Source organism: Esox lucius, chromosome 13, assembly GCF_011004845.1.
Source record: "Esox lucius isolate fEsoLuc1 chromosome 13, fEsoLuc1.pri, whole genome shotgun sequence".
NCBI classification, from domain to species: domain Eukaryota; kingdom Metazoa; phylum Chordata; class Actinopteri; order Esociformes; family Esocidae; genus Esox; species Esox lucius.
Window position 1 is genome coordinate 9586975 of NC_047581.1, and position 13430 is coordinate 9600404.

General features: G+C 44.1%; 1 protein-coding gene across 2 annotated transcripts in view; it reads right to left on the reverse strand.

Annotated features, from left to right (window-relative positions):
• col27a1b (collagen, type XXVII, alpha 1b) overlaps nt 1-13430 on the reverse strand; it is a 71101-nt gene that overhangs the window by 44394 nt on the left and 13277 nt on the right. For both annotated transcript variants that reach the window (XM_010876075.3, XM_020052657.3), the window contains exons 4-7: nt 13232-13285; nt 6935-6988; nt 3969-4022; nt 3096-3149 (exon numbers count right to left, since the gene is read on the reverse strand). In XM_010876075.3, the coding sequence (XP_010874377.2) occupies nt 3096-3149; nt 3969-4022; nt 6935-6988; nt 13232-13285 (216 nt within the window). The remainder of the gene's footprint in view (nt 1-3095; nt 3150-3968; nt 4023-6934; nt 6989-13231; nt 13286-13430) is intronic.

A 13430-nucleotide genomic window follows, 5' to 3' on the forward strand; every position in this document is an offset into this window, starting at 1 on the left:
TGCAATACAGACCCTGAGAGGGATGTGGATGAAAACTGTCATCTCTCGCTAATTGCACACTCACGCCGGCATCATTCTCTCCTAACGATGAATAGATATGACGCCAGGACACCAACCGTGTCACCCGCGCCTATAGCCAGGAATCAGGGCACGTCCGAAGAAAGACCTAGCTTCTAATCAAAACCTGAGTAATTCCACTCTGCCAATGCCATCATGACAGAGATGGCTGTAGGACGACCAAGACCAGATGTGAAACAGCAGGCAGGCAAAAACATGCACCCACACACACACACACACACACACACATCCGTTCAGATCAAGCTCCCGATCTGAGGCTTGTAATGGCCTCCATAGTGTGTGTGTGTGCGTCTTTTTTCCCGGACAGCTTGCCTGCCTCTTCTGATTCACCAGCCCAGATGCTGACGGCAGCCTAACTGCAGGGTTGCCTCGGCCCACCACATCTTCCCACACAGAGGGAGAGGCTCCTCCTGGACCCAGGCCAGGGACAAGGCCTTCGGGTACGACTTCCAAGAGGCACAGGGACCAAGCGCCCACCCAGCTGTTGAGGTCACTGTGTACAGATGAACAGAGCTAGCGAGGCCACAGTTACATGTAGCACAATGCCAACTCTGAGTGGAACTCCGTTTCGGTGATAAATGCATTCAACCGAAGCCTCAAAGAAAACATTCTTTATGGAAGAGGACATGTTTTAGGCACTAATGGAAAATGCTGAAGGTCAGCTGCCCCACAGAAAGCATGTTTCTGGGTTTGTAGTGAAGACAAAAGCGAGGAATTGATAACATATTCCACTTGGGCTCAGAGGACACCATGGGAAACTTCCCCACAGTGCACAGAGAAGACGGACAAAATAGCCACTTAACCTTTGTCCTCATCCGGAGAGAAACTACAATTACCATTATTCAGCAGAAAGAGCAGCTTTTTTCACCCCATAAACATTACTTTCCATTACTCACATCACATGTTGAGAGGGTCAAAAGAAACAGCCTTCTTCCTTGTTCAGGTCGCAGTCTAGTTTACTGCAGTGAATGAAAGAACCTTGACTGTAGCTCGGACCAGATGGTCTTTCGGCAGCGTCAGACCATCTATTACGTAATGGGCTGCTGCTTTGCCAGGTTTAGACGTTGCTTGCTCTCGTACGAACCGCGTCCAGACACAGGCTACATGAGGGTTGCGTGTGTTGCAGAACAGATCACTCTGGACCCCGACGGTCATTATCAAGCGCTGGGTTCAAATCATACAGGTTTTCTTTCAAAAACTTTTTTGGAACAGAGCCAAAAGCGAGAACACTCTCCCGTTTGGCAATTCAAACAAGCTTGTCCAAAGACTTGAAGCATCAGAAGGAAAACGAGTACTATCTGAATCCGGTTCGGCACCACTTGGTTCGAGGCCTAATGCTCCCCCCCCCCAGCTGTGGAGCTTTGTATTCCCAGTACAGCGCTGTCCAGAGTTTCTGTTCCTTCCTGCATTCAGATTTTTCTCTCTCTGGCAGTGGATCATGTGTGGAGTAACCCGATGATACATTGGCTGGCTGGAGTACTGTAGAGGTAGAGTGTCTCAACGTCTTTTTCCATCAGCTTTTAATCTTGTTTTTTTTGTCTCTCTCTCTCTCTTCCTTGTAATGAACAACATGTGTTCTCTGGGAGGCAGTCAGGTAACTAGACTGCAATATTTCTGCAATTATGTTTTGCGTTGAGCCCTAGTAAAGATCTATTCAGCACACGATGGTTGGCATTAGTCAACAAATACAGTATCCATCCAACTGTGTTTGTGTGTTTTGGCAAGTGTGTCTGCGTATATCTGCTGGCATGTGTCTGTATGCACTCTTTTGACTGCATTAGTGTGTGTGTGTGTGTGTGTGAGTGTGTGTGTGAGAGAGCATGGAGCAGATTTCTTTCTTCCCAGCTGAGAGTGAGTAACAGTGTCTCCCATGGGAACTGTTTGATACAGCTATATCACCAGCACGGGACAAGGCCACAGACGACCGAGCAAGTCCACATAACAGCTCTGGTAGCGTGGTAATCCTCTTTGACTGACCTTTAAACTACATCGTAAAGGACATTTCCACTTTTTTTTACTTCATGTTTGATGCTACATCACCATGAATGAAACTGTAATCCATGGTTCCATTTTCTTTAAACATAAGCTGAAAAAGGTCAATAACGGACCTGTTTAAGGACCGTACTGTCACTTAACGCCACTGTTCTGTTTGATGTGTGTTACATGGTTTATTGAATGGTGACAACAGACCTTCCCAAAAATACAGGAAAATCATGTTTAAATGCAATCCTTACCACCCTGTGTCATTGACTTCTATTTGCAGTCATTCCAGTTCAAATGCCCCTATAACTGACTTCCTTTCCGGGTGTATTATAATAGATTCCTCTGTCTGCTCCTAGGTGGTGGCTAAAGATAGCAGGGGTTTGCAATGGCTGTTTAAAAACTAATGAATTATGGATAACAGATTCTCTTGACCAACAGACTTCTTTCCAGGTATTGACCGATCAAATATATAGATCTAATATAAGTCATAGACTGAGTGCATACCACAGCAATACGCTGTGTACAGATTCAGTTGATGCAGTTCAGAAAAAAGACTCAACCTTTAGAAAATGCTATCAATACATCTGCAAAACCCTGTTACACGCCTTTCGCACTGTATGGACAGAACGCAGTTCCCCCCCCAAAAAAGACTCTCCTCAAACGCCCTCATTGTGTGAGAAGGATGAGTCACAGCCCAGCTAATATATTCCAATCCAGCTATCCCAAAGGGAGAGCCTAAAGAACAGTCTATGAACACAGGTGCCCTAATTTAATGTACTGCAACGCCTGCTCTGTGTTAGGCTACTCTCCGAACAAGCAAGGAAACGTCCTGTGAGAAGAAAATAAAAAGCTCTTGGCTTTGGCCTTCTGAGAGTCCCCTTAGCGGAATCCCTCCTGAACAGTGGAGAGAGGACATAGGAATGGACAGTGTAGTTTGTCTGGCCTAGGATCTACTGCACTTGAATATGTCCCTCCAAGAATCCAATTCATGCAACATCATGTTTGACAGGATTATGGGTAAAGCGGTTTCCTACCTTTCTGCCAACTTGACCCGTTAGCCCAGGGGGTCCAGAAACACCAGGGTCACCCTAGATGGATATCAATCAGTTAGATACTGTATACAGTTAAAGAGACACACAGGCCTCATAAAGGGACTAGGTTAACTGTTTGTTAGGTTAACTGTTGGAGCCAATCAGGACCCCCAAATTGTGGTTCCAATTATAATTTTTATCATATGGTAACAATATTATTCACCATTATTTTACCAGGTAGGTTTACTAACAACTCATTCTCATATACAACAATGACCTGGGGTGGCGTTACAGCGGAAGGAGAGGGGATAAATAAGCCAACTGGAAGCTGTGGATGAGTAGGTAGACAAATCGGAAATTTGTTCATGACACGGGGGTTAACAACCCTACTCTTACAAGCAGTCTCTATGGTAACAACTATGGATATTAACAAATAGATTGCTAAACTAGAAAAAAAGAAAAAAATGAATGACACAATGGGAGAAAAATTGTGGGTTTTGGTTAGGATTCGTGCCATTAATGGTAAAACACTCCCAGCCAGGAAAATTAAAGCAGCTGGCATTTCCTGGTATCATCGCATTATAGCGCCTCCTTCAGTTGGCTCTGGCACCTGCAAAGCTAACAGAGATCTCCAGGTGATTGGGGTTGCCCTCACATGACATTACCCATGTAACTTCCTCATTGAAAGAACAGTGCTGGAGAAGCTAGAAAAAGCCATGGCTCTGATGTCTATTTGAGAGGCCCCCCCGAAGCCACTAGGAGTTCTGGCAATGAGACAAGGCCGGAGATACAATCGGATATGACCAAATTGTGGGGGAACAAAAATGGGGGCTGAAAAAGAGGGGTAATAGAAAAGAAGAAACACTAGACGCTCACTTTCTCTCCTTTTGGTGCTCGGCCAGGTGATAGTCCAGGGTCTCCTTTCCGTCCCTAGAACAGACAACATACACAAACACACAGACAGAGAGAGAGACCGACAGAGAGAGACAGACAGAGGGAGAGAGAAAGAAAGGGACACAGCGAAAAACGTTTTAGCAGTCAGATTTCGTTGATTTTCCTGACATCTTACAGCAGTATTCTGTAGATAATGAACAGATGTAGATTTCTTAAAAGAAGGATCAGGGCGGGAAATGAATTCCACTCAATAGTACTTATTGTTGATGCATGATGGTGCAAGCTACTTCATCAAAGCACAGACAGTGTTTTCTCCCCAGTACTTAGACTTATCAAATATTAGATATAATAACCGTAGGTCTCTTTGAAGAGGTGCGTCAGTTAAAAGACAAAAATGTAAATGCATTTGAATCCATGTTCGGTTTAAATTTAACATATGTCTTTCTGTTTATGTTCTATGACAATGGCAGCAGAACATATAGCAGTGGTATTAAACTTGGGTTTTCAAAGCCAGTTCCACTCCACTTTTTTCACTGCAAACCCTCAATCAGGGACTTATTCGTCTGTTCTACCTCATCATTATTGCACCCACCTGGTGTCCCAGGTCAAAATAAGTCCCAGATTAGGGGGTTGCAATGAACAAATAGAGTGGAACTGGCTTGGAGGGTCAGATTTGAATACCACTGATATAAAGTGTAGCTCTAAGGTCTACAGAACACAGTACTAGTCAACGTTAGTGATACTTCACGTCGCTTAATTTAAATGGGGCATTTGCTGTTTAATCACACACACACATTGGAGCTTTGACGTTTACATGCTGGCCTGCAGTATTAGGGAGTGAACGGGTTAACATACACACAAACACACAATGGAAGAGGTTGTATTTACACAAGACATTTATTATAAGCCAGAGTCTGTTAATATTTCAGTTTACAGCAAGCTTCTTAAATGCCACTGGGAGTGACCAGGCACATTCCTTGTCCTTTTCAGGCAGCAGTGCGAAGCTGTCTTGGATGCCGCCGTACGCCAGGGGAGCGGGAAGTGACTCATTTTAAATCTTACTACCACATCATTAAGAACATCATTCCTGGTCTCACTCATACATCCGGGAGTTCTTTTTTTTGCCCTTCTTCCTTCTTATCATCAGATATGACCCTAAAAGAAAAACTTTAACGTGTGTTTGTTTACAAGCAGTACGAAATATTTGTTTGTTCAATGGAACGGGATCTAAGGGAAATAGGTTCATAAACACCGGACATCTGAACAAACACTGTCACTTTTGTGAATACTCTCCTGTAGTTTCTGACTTTCTTCGGTGTGCCTCAATTGAAAATGCTAAGGGAACATTTTACATCGCCACATCTGAATGCCCCAGGGAGTATTTCATTTGCAGGTGTTTCTAAAACTGTGAAAAGACATTGAAAGCCAGAGAATGATAAAAAAAAACGCTCTACAAGGTTATCGATAGTGGAAAAATCTACTAACTACGGCTTTTACATTATCACCTACATCCTATCATTTATGTCCACATTGTCGTGTAAACTCCAACTCAGCCTGAAATGGGACCCTCTTTCCTTCATAGCACACTAATATTAACAAATAGTGCACTACAGTATCTAGGCAATAGGACACCATTTGGTGCATGTACATCATCTTTTTCAAATCCTTACCAGCGCCTTCTAGACAGGACTGACGAAAGGAGGTCCAAACTGTTGCCAATATCTACACTCAAAAACATTGTTAGGATTTCATTTTCCAACAAACGTTTTTTTCCCCTGACTGGAAACTTTAAAACAAAATGTGGGGCAGTTTGGTTACACTCGAGGGCCAATTGTAAATAAATAAATACGTTATTTAATTGTTTCTATTAAAATCTAATACAAAAAATAAACCTGCTGCTTTTTCCAGTAATGCTCTCAATCTCTATGCAAGTACAGTCATAGTCAGTTGTCTGGTCTAGATGAATTGTGGTCCTGTGAAGGAGGAATGATAAACACCAATGGATTAACCCCTGTGATTCGACTCTCTCTATCATTATCTGGACTGACACTAGAGCAGTTCAAAGAGGACAGCACCACATAAAATGCAATTGCACTGGGGTTGTGTCAGACGCAAGGTTTGAACACAAATGAGCTTTTTCCATCGTCCAAAGTGGAACAGTGTGTATTGAGGCTTGTGGGTGTATATAGGTCAGGGTTCAGTTGGACCACCTTCGATGAGACCAGTTCACCTAATCTTAGTTCTCTCTCTTGCCTCCCTCTCTTTCTCCACTCTACTCTGTATTTCTCTGTTTCTCTCCCCTTCTGTCTTTCTCTTGGTCTCCCTCCCACATTCGTCCTCAGACTTTTTCTTGATCCTCCTCTCTTTTTTTCAATCTCTCTCTCATTTACTCTCCATTCTAACTCATAGTTACAATTTGGCCTAATATGAACACAGGCTCTTGTCAAAGGCTGGTATCAATTACATTTAACTATTGTCGACATGGAGTGGAAAAAGTAACAGTTGAAATTCAATGTGCCCATAAGGATTAAGTACGAACCAATAACATGAAAATGTTTCCATTCCAGTTGAGTCACGTATTACTTGTGAATTTAAAAAAGGAACAGAGTCAGCACTCTTGCTGTTATTCATCAATGATTCAGAGAGTTTGGAACATTATGTTTTAGGATCGATTATTTCTGGGTTTACATGTATTGAATGCATACAGTAGATTCACTACCCATAGGTTAGATTTACATGTGCCAGGGTCATTCAAATTATGTATTAACCTAGCATGGTGACAACTTCCCTGAGTAACCATTTTCAATGCTCCGGACAAACGCTACCTAGCGCCCGTGAATCAACAAAGCAGCAATTCAAGGTACCATTCTAACCAAAACACTTCTGCTCTCTGCATTGGCCCTCCATGACCGGTTTTATCGGTCAAAATGTATCCACTAAAAACATACCTTGAGTCCAGTGGGTCCGGGGCGACCAGGGTTTCCGTGGGGACCAGGAGGACCCTAAAAAAACAACAGGAAAACAATATGGAGGATATCAACCACACATTTCAGCATGTGTTAACATCCATCTACAGTACATTAAATAACCTCAGGTGAGCGCACGTGTGTGTGTGTCTGTGTGCATGCACACGGTAGTACTGCACGTCTGTTCGTCTGTCTCTCGGCCCACACCGCCTGTCTGTCTCCTAGGTTGCTTGTCTGAGTCATGACGTATGGATGTTATCTCCTCATCTCTGCTCTAACCCAGGGCCCCACAGCCCAGAGTGCAGGCAGGGCCAACGCTCCGTTTCCACTGGATAGTCCTTAACAGTTGTACCACAAACTGCCGAAACATGTTGAACCCTTCTGGACCACGCCTGCCAAAGGATCTAACTGGGGAACAACTAAATATAACATCCAGATAGATGTTAGCTTCTCAGACCACGCCGCAAGGCGGAGGGTTGCATTTTCGGAGGCATGGCCTAACCAGGCTAACTAGATATTGACCCACTGTTTTCATGAAACGGGGAGGAGTTTGCGTGGGGAAACCGAAAATACTTTCTAAGTGGGCCCCATTCAGCTGAACGGGGAGATGGGACTCATAACAGGACCCTTTGGAAAATAGCTTATTGAAAGTGTCTTGTGAGTTGCCTGACAAATTGATTAAAGTACATTCTTTTGGAGGGAGATGAAATGTTGATATTAGACAGTGTTGGATGTGCAAGCAGCCACAGTACGCTCATCACAAACACCTCTGGTGACAGGGATGATGACAGTTGAAGTTATTCATTGCATAACACAAGCTAAAAGCATTTTTGAAACCAAATCCCTCCGACTCCCCAAGTTTTCCATTGTGCAGGAAAGAAGAGAGAGGGAAGGGATTGTTCTCAACCACATGTAGAGGATGAAACAGAATCGGGAGACAGAAAAGGACAGGAAAGACACAGGGGAGGGCCCAGTGTAAGTGTCTGTGTGTACAGTCTATTCTGCCACCTCTGGTCTCTCGGCTGTCCCACACCTATGAGAGGTCAGTTACTGATCAGTCAAAGCTCTTCTCTGTCCTGGCATCCGATGGAACAAGCTTCCCCCTGATGCTAGGATAGAAGAGGTCCTGCCAATCTTCCAAAACCTTCTTAAATCCAACCTTTTCAAACAGTATCGAACCCCCAACTACTTAACGTGTTCTCTTGGACTCTTTCCATCATTGTTTTCCAAAAACTGTATTTTATTAAATAAAACTGTATATATATATATACACACACAGCATCTCACAAAAGTGAGTACACCCCTCACATTTTTGTTAATATTTCATTATATCTTTTCATGTGACCACACTGGACATTGCTTGAAGTCCAGTGTGAAGTTTCCACAGTCAGTGATGATTTGGGGTGCCATGTCATCTGCTGGTGTTGGTCCACTATGTTTTATCAAGTCCAGAGTCAATACAGCCATCTACCAGGAGATTTTAGAGCACTTCATGCTTCCATCTGCTGACAAGATTTATGGAGATGCTGATTTCCTTTTCCAGCAGGACTTGGTACCTGCCCACAGTGCCAAAATGACTGGTAACTGGTTTGCTGCCCCTGGTATTACTGTGCTTGATTGCCCAGCCAACTCGTCTGACCTAAACTCATCTGGCGTATTTCACTTTCAGGAGGAAAATGAGATACACTAGACCCAACAACAAAGACGAGCTGAAGGCCGCTATCAAAGCCTGGACTTCCAAACACCTCAGTAGTGCCACAGGCTGACTGCCTCCATGCCAAGCTGCATTGATGCATTTTTCGTGCAAAAGGAGCACTGACCAATTATTGTGTGCATAAATTAACATACTTAGGAAGCCTTTGCAAGTGTTTTGAGTTAATTAGCGCTTTTCAGGTTTACATTTCAGTATTGTAAATTGTTTATTGAAATATTCTGAGATACCGTAATAATCAAGGTTGAAATGAAAAAGGCTCGAAATGTTTCACTTTGTGTAATACATCTAGAATATATGAAAAGTGTCACTTTTTGAATTGAATTACATGAAAAAATAAACCTTTCCACAAGATTCACATTTTTGGAGATGCACCTTTGACAAACCATGTTACCTTTTAACAGTAGTAGACAACATTCAGAATAAAGCTTGGGAATTTTTAGACACATTTCCATTATACATTGCAGTCATTCATCACCAAGGACTACGCCAATGTGTACAAAAATGTCTCTTCATTTCCAGGGCGTATATAATGGTGTACATGCGTACACGTATACATACATATAAAAGCTTGGGAAAATAAGTTACCTTCCCCTTTAAGATGAGCATACTAAATGTAAATTCATCTAGGTAATAGTGTCTGGCACATGACTAACATGAAGAAGTGTGTGGTTTAGGCATTTCAGTCGTCCTGTTTCTCTCAGTGTCTGTCTGTATCTGTACTTCATTATCAGCCTTCGGGGAAGGCGGCAGCTCCACCTCCCCCACCTCGCCATCACCCCCCCGGCTGGTTTCGATCGCAGTCCCAGAATAATACCTCCGCAAAGCACAACTGGCCCAACATCTGGTAACACTTACCAGAAGCCTATCTACAGATTGCCTCCTTCTCCGTTCAACCATTCAGTGCATCTCGCTGCATTTGCATTAGCTGGCTACATAAACATATGGAAATCGTTATCTCCAGATACAGTGGGAAGAAAAGAAAAGAGAGAGCAGGAGAGATGGACGGAGTGAGGATTGTATGGATAGACAGATCTCCCTCCACCTCCATCTCCCCGTGGACGGAAGCCGTGGTTAGCAAAGTGACAAGAAGTACCTAGATGAAGGATAAATCCCTTTACTGAGACAGCAGCCGAGTCACCACGTCGACCCTCCATCCTTGCAGTTTGCAGCCTGACACGGGACCCTCACCATGACCCCAGTGAGAAAACGGCCTTTGGCATGTCTCCAAGGGAATACCTGATCCCTGAATGTACAGACAAACGCACAGACTAGACACACACACAAAACCCTATCACCATGACCCCTGGACCTGGACCAGTGTGTGTAGGTTCAGGTGCAGCTGTGTCAAGGGGTGGGGGGTTGGGGGTGGGGTTGTGCTACGACTAGGTTTACGATGTGAGCCAATGGCTTTTACAGGGGAGCCGCTCAGGGCGCTACTGTCTTTACGGCTTGTTAATCCAGAAGAGACATCCTAAAAACCACCTGAGGCCAAACGGGGCGGAGGGAGACATGACGTCCGGAGCCTGGTGATTTCAACTCAGACAACAGACCTCTGAACGCTCGGACGCGTGGCTAAACCCAGAGTGTGTGGAAATCAGACAGCATTGTCGTCTCACGAATGGTTAAAACAATCCACCTATTTCTATGAGCAGTGAATGGAAATGCAGCGGTGAGTGACACTAATGCGGCGTTAGCGTGCTAGTCGGACCAAGAAAAGTTTCCTAGTTTGGAATAACGCGTGGGAGTGGCTTTAGATAACCATCATAAGTGTTCTGTCAGAACCTTTGATAGGCAGCTCGGCTTGGAAATAATAGCAAAGTCCTGATTAGGACCCATGGATATTCCTCTTGATTTTCTATTCTGTGCCACTACCACGTTTCACTACTGTCAGATTCAATTTCCTCAACAGTCCTTTCTTGAAGAAAAAGTGACGGCAATAATTCCATTAGCAATCACGCTAATGCCCTTTTGTCACTCCACACTAGGTCATCTTCTGTTACTGCGCTAAATCTGCTAGGATGTCACCTACACAGTGCACTCCTATTGGCTAAACTGCTATCCAATGGAGTCCAATTGAATAGACTGCTATCTACTGCACTCCTATTGGTTAAGTTGCAATCTAATGCACTCTTATTAGCTAAACTGCTGTCTTTTGCATTTATATTGGCTAGAGTGCTATCTACTGCAGTCATATTGTCTAGGCTGCCATCTACTGCACTCCTATAGGCTAAACTGCTGACTACTGCACTCCTATTGGATAAACTACTGTGTATTGCATCCCTATTGGCTACACTGCTATCTGCTGAACTCCTATCTGCTAGAATGCCATCTCCTGGAAAACACACCACACTAGCCTCAAACTATCCCCTGCTACCTTCACTGCGCGAAGGGTCAGTCGCCCACCACACAAAGCCTCCTTTCAGGAACAAGTTGCCCTTGGGCAGGGTGGTATCCTCCTTAGGAAGGGCTTTCTTTGAGTGCTAGCCCAGGCTCGACAAATGGGCTGAGGAATGCTGCTGTGATGCTCTCCCTCATGTGAGAAGGTGGAGGTGGAGAGGCTGTCTGGCCACGGTCAGACATGACACCTTTCTGTCAAGAAGATTTAGCAGTTAGCACGCTAGCAGGTCAGTGAGCCTGCTCACGTTCACGAAGCACAGACTGCTACCAACAATACAGAAGAGGATTTGTCCAGACAATTCTGGATGGTCTGTCTAGACATTCAAAGAATCAAAGTGTTCCCCCTTAGTCATGACCCAGAGCGCATGGATATCTAGATCCTGCTGACAGGCAGGCAGCAACTCAACCACTCCTTTTAACCATTGTGCAGTTAGGGAGAAATCCTAACATCCATCTACACCACATATGAACTCATTTCACTTGTTTACGTCACATTTTTAATTGTCCCACTGACATTATTGCACGACTACTTAAAAATTGCACTTAGGTGGAAGCTAGGATTCACCTTATATGGACACTGGACTGCCAAACCACTCAGGAGTCATTCATTCCACAGTGAATTGAAATGAGTTGTCTTGCGGACCGGGTCCCAGTCTCTTGATCATGAATGAACTGTATGGAGGTAGTGTACTGAAGGAAGCTGGTGGTGAGCACCAGGCTGCCTCTTAAATGCCTTTAATAAGACGCGGACAAAGCCCTCTTTCTTTAGTTAAAGAGATTGGGTTCCCACAGACTACCCTTCTGAGGCCCCAACCCAGCCCCCTAGTCCTCAACCACAAAGCAGGCACAGTAGCAGTCTCACGGACTAGGTAGGCAGGTTGCTCTGGCGCGTGCGTGCCGGAGCTACCCCACACGCACGTGCACGCACACGCACACACACACCTTAGCCGGAGAACTAAGCACAGAATAGCTGAACTAGTCATATCTCAATTTTCTTCACTCGCTTCCTGTATTTATCACAAATGTTACAAGACACAGTATCCCTGAAAGATGCCCCCGTGATCATGGTGGGAAAGTCTAACGTTCTTATCTAAAAGATCCACTCTTGATCCACTGATGCCTTCGTTTCCCGTAATACTGAGATAACTAAGCTGGAGGTGGATTTAGTCCTGCTTCCTTCTGATTAGTATGACACTAGGCATGCATTTCAATATATTACGGGTTACATGGGCCTATGTCCAAAAGATCAAGAACTGACAAACAAAGCATGGCCATAAAAGGGGTCACAGAGAGTTTAAACACAACAAGGATGACTTTAACAATGCATGCACGGGTCATTCTTTTGTTATTCAGAACATGAACTTAGCTCCTACACTGTGCTCATTTCAGGACGCCCAAAAGCTATTCACATATTGAGCAGGGCCCAAGTGGAGAAGCCTAGTCATTATGAAGCATTCATTTCAGAGCACTAACACACAAGGGGCATTCATAGAAGTAAAAGTAGCCAAACATACAGCCTACTTTAAAATGAAGCACTAGCACTTTTCCAGTACTTGCTTGTATGCAATTTTTGTAGCGGTCCAGAAAGTTGTTTTTAAGTTTTACATAATATACTCATTCTAGAACGCTGAAATTGCTCACATACACACTCCTCATACAATGCAGATCTCTGTTGAATTCAGCGTAGGTTTCGACTCACTGATGTGACCTTGGCTCCATTGACTATCCTATCCTAACGTTACAGCTGTTTCTTGCTCTCCAGCTTTAGAGGCGTCCCTTGGCTATAGACAACATAGTTTGATCAGAGCCAAAGTAAAATTAGAACAAGGGTGAATGATGCCTGACATTGATGTTATTGAGTGCTTGATCATAATGCTCAAAAAGAAGGTCTGTATCTAGCCACTACTAATGGTGTTTTATTGATGTATTGCTGTTGGAATAAAGACTGTAAAATGGATGAGACAAGTGACAGCTGGCTTCAAAGAGCTTAGCATAAAGGATGGGCAATGGACGTGATTCTGGTTAGGAAGAAGATGGGAAAGGATTTTCTGAGGCGCGGCATTCGGTTTAGTGTCTGGGTTCCTGACCCTTTCAACTCAGAGGTTCACGGAAACTTAAACTTTCAGAGTATAACAGCAGGACCAAGAAGACAACAAAGACAAACTCACCCGTGGACCCCGCTTTCCTGGAGTTCCTGGCTTCCCGGGAGGTCCTTGAAGTCCCTGGAAGAGGAAAATTAATGATGTCAATAAGTTTAAGCAGAATGTGAGTAAGAACACTGACAGACATAATACAGGAAGTGGAGTGATTTGATCAAATCCACCTGGTAGAACAGTACCTGAATGTAACAGGTATTTCAAAGTAAAA